Source organism: Myotis daubentonii, chromosome 5, assembly GCF_963259705.1.
Source record: "Myotis daubentonii chromosome 5, mMyoDau2.1, whole genome shotgun sequence".
Lineage (NCBI taxonomy): Eukaryota > Metazoa > Chordata > Mammalia > Chiroptera > Vespertilionidae > Myotis > Myotis daubentonii.
Window position 1 is genome coordinate 28,262,110 of NC_081844.1, and position 3,293 is coordinate 28,265,402.

The 3,293-nt window shown below is 38.4% G+C and overlaps 1 protein-coding gene across 1 annotated transcript; it reads left to right on the plus strand.

Moving 5' to 3' along the window:
* The first annotated feature begins 272 nt into the window (after window positions 1-272).
* On the plus strand, window positions 273-1,474 carry LOC132234189 (olfactory receptor 7E24-like). Its single transcript, XM_059695230.1, has one exon. It carries the CDS (start codon window positions 290-292, stop codon window positions 1,217-1,219), a length of 930 nt encoding a protein of 309 aa, XP_059551213.1. The 5' UTR covers window positions 273-289; the 3' UTR covers window positions 1,220-1,474.
* The last annotated feature ends 1,819 nt before the right edge of the window (window positions 1,475-3,293 follow it).

Sequence of the window (3,293 nt, forward strand, 5' to 3'; positions counted from 1 at the left end):
CTTATTCCATATATTTCCTTCAGGAGGAATCTAATATTTACTGTGTTCATGACTTTATTAACTCTATTAACTTTAGTGTCCGTAAAGTAGGTATGTATAGAAACAGGTAAATACCCAAGAAATCAATGGGGAAAAATTCCTCTGAGGTACTGAGTTTGCCACCTCTCCTTAAGTATAAATGCTTTACTTTGATTTCACTGAATCCAAAATATAGACTCAGCACTGGTTGCCTGTGTAGTTGTTTCATTACTCTGAGCATCTCTTCTTTTTCAGGAGGTGTCTCAACCCCATGGAACTAAAGAATCTAACACGTGTCTCAGAATTCTTCCTCCTGGGTCTCTCAGATGACCTGGACCTGCAGCCTCTGCTCTTGGGGCTCTTCCTGTCCATGTACCTGGTTGCCGTGTTGGGGAACATGCTCATCATCCTGACTGTCAGCTCTGACTCCCACCTCCACACCCCCATGTACTTCTTCCTCTGCAACCTGTCCTTGGCTGACATTGGTTTCATTTCTACCACTGTTCCAAAGATGATTGTGGACATCCAGACTCACAGCAGAGTCATCTCCTATGGGGGCTGCCTGACACAGATGTCTGTTTTTATCCTTTTTGGATGTACGGATAACATACTTCTGACTGTGATGGCCTATGACCGGTTTGTGGCCATCTGTCACCCTCTGCACTACTCAGCCATCATGAACCCACGCCTCTGTTGCTTCTTAGTTTTGGTGTCATTTTCCAGCAGCCTTTTGGACTCCCAGCTGCACAATTTGATTGTATTACAGTTTACCTGCTTCAAGGATGTAAAAATGTCTAATTTCTTCTGTGATCCTTCTCAGCTCCTTCGTCTTGCCTGTTGTGACACCATCACCAATGACATAGTCATGTACTTTGTTGGCGCCATCTTTGGTGGTGTTCCACTCACAGGGATCTTTTGCTCTTACTATAAAATTGTTTCCTCCATTCTGAGAGTTTCATCGATAGGTGGGAAGTATAAAGCCTTCTCCACCTGTGGTTCTCACCTGTCAGTTGTTTGCTTATTTTATATAACAGGTATTGGAGATTATTTTGGATCAACACTGTTGACTTCCCCCAGGAAAGACATGCTGGTCTCAGTCATGTACACTGTAGTTACCCCCATGCTGAACCCTTTCATTTACAGTATGAGGAACAGGGACATTAAGAGTGCCCTGTGGAGGCTCTACAGCAGAATAATCTAATGTGAATATCTCTGCAATCCCTTTTGGAATATGATTGGTAAAACTAACAAAACCAAACAGGTAGACCAGTGAATACTCTTTCCTTGGTCACATTCTTTTTTTGTCTCATAGTTTTCATTCCTCTCCATGCCTCGCATATGAACTTTACATCTTTTGATTTGTCTTTAATTGAATTGGCATAGTATCCTGGGATCCTTTGTACATCATAGTAAATGAATGAGAGGTTCTCCTCATTGATTCTGATATCCAGGTGAAATGCACAATTTTCTTAGTATATACTTAAACTTTACTTCTTTCCCCATAATTTTAGAGTATTTTCCATACAAAATTTGCGTCTGTCAAATATATGTATTCAGATAATTTCTGAGGAATGAAGTTCACTGGTTTTAAGTTGTGGATTTTATTGGAATGCCTTGGGCGTTCTATAAACACTGATGACTGGGTCTGTTGGAGGAGTTTATGAAGAAGATGCAACTGCCAGTGGACCCAAGAGCTGGACTGTGGAATCAGTGACCTTTAACCCTCTCCCCTGTTCTTGGATTGTTCATCTCACTTGCCTACCATGAGCTAGAAGCTAGCCTCAGGAGACTATCTGGATGTATACATGACTGAATGCAGTTGGATCATCAAGCCTCAGAGGGAAGGCAGGGGAGAGTGGATGCGGGGGAGGGGTGCACAGAGAAGGGAGGAAGAGATCAACCAATGAACTCATATGCGTATATGAATAACCCATAGACACAGACTAAAGGGTGGTGAAGTCTTGGGGGGGGCGTGGGAGTGTGCAATGGGGGGGAAAAGTACATATGCAATACTTTCAACAATAAAGATTTATTTTGTTAAAAAGGCCTTTACTGTATATAAATGTTTAACATTTGGTGCATGTGGAACACATTCCTAGAAATGTACAATCTTCCAAAAACGGAATCAGGGGAAAAAATCTGAATAGACAGATTACAACTAATGAAATTGAAGCAGTAAGAAAAAACTCCCAACAAACAAAAGATGTCTCAATAAATTTAAGAAGTTTGATATCATATCAAGCATCTTCTCCGACCATAATAGTATAAGACTAGAAACTAATCACAAGGGGAAAAAAAGAAAACCAAAGAAAGACATGAATGCTAAATAATATGTTACTAAACAATAAATGGTTTAATGGGGAGATCAGGGAGGAAATAAAAAGATACCTGAAAACGAACAGCAAAAACAGTCTCAAGTCATAATTTGTAGCATTACAGACCTATCTCAAGAAACAAGAAAAATCTGAAATAAATAATCTAAATTTACACTCACTGGAACTAGAAAAAGAACAAAAAGCAAAGCCCAAAGTGAGTAAAAGAAAGGAAACAATATAGATTAGAGCAGAAATACATACAATAGAGTCTAAAAAAATACAAAAGTTCAATGACACCAAGAGCTGTTTTTTTTTAAAAAAAAAGATCAACAAGATTGACAAACTTTTAATCAGACTTATCAAGAAATAAAGAGAGGACCAATATAAAGAAAATCAGAAATTAAAGAGGAGCCATAACAACTTACTCCACAGAAATGCAAGGGATACTAAGAAAATAGTAGGAACAAATATATCCCAACAAATAAAACAATCTGGATGACATGAACACATTCCTAGAAATGTACAATTTTCCAAAACTTAATTAGGAAAAAGAAATCTGAATAGACAGATTGCAACTAATGAAATTGAAGCAGTAACCAAAAACTCTCAGCAAACAGAAGTCCTGGACCGGATTACGTCCCAAGTGAATTTTACCAACTGTTTAAAGAAGAATTAAACCAATTCTTCTCAAATGATTCCAAAAAATTCAAGAAAAGAGAAGACTCCCTAGCTCTTTTAAAGAGGCCAGCATTATCCTGATTCCAAATCCAGATAAAGACTGTACAACGAATGAAAATTATAGCCAATATCCCTGATGAACAGAGATGTTAAATTCCTCAACAAAATATTAGCAAATGGAATTCAGAGACACATTAAAAAGATTATGCACTCCAATTTAGTGGAATTTATTCCAGGGATGCAAGGTTGGTACAACAGTCAGAAGTCAATAAACCTGGGACA

What these genes read in the sequence shown, in the direction of transcription:
- LOC132234189 (XM_059695230.1), top strand. Translation starts at nt 290, where the DNA reads ATGGAACTAAAGAATCTAACACGTGTCTCAGAATTCTTCCTCCTGGGT.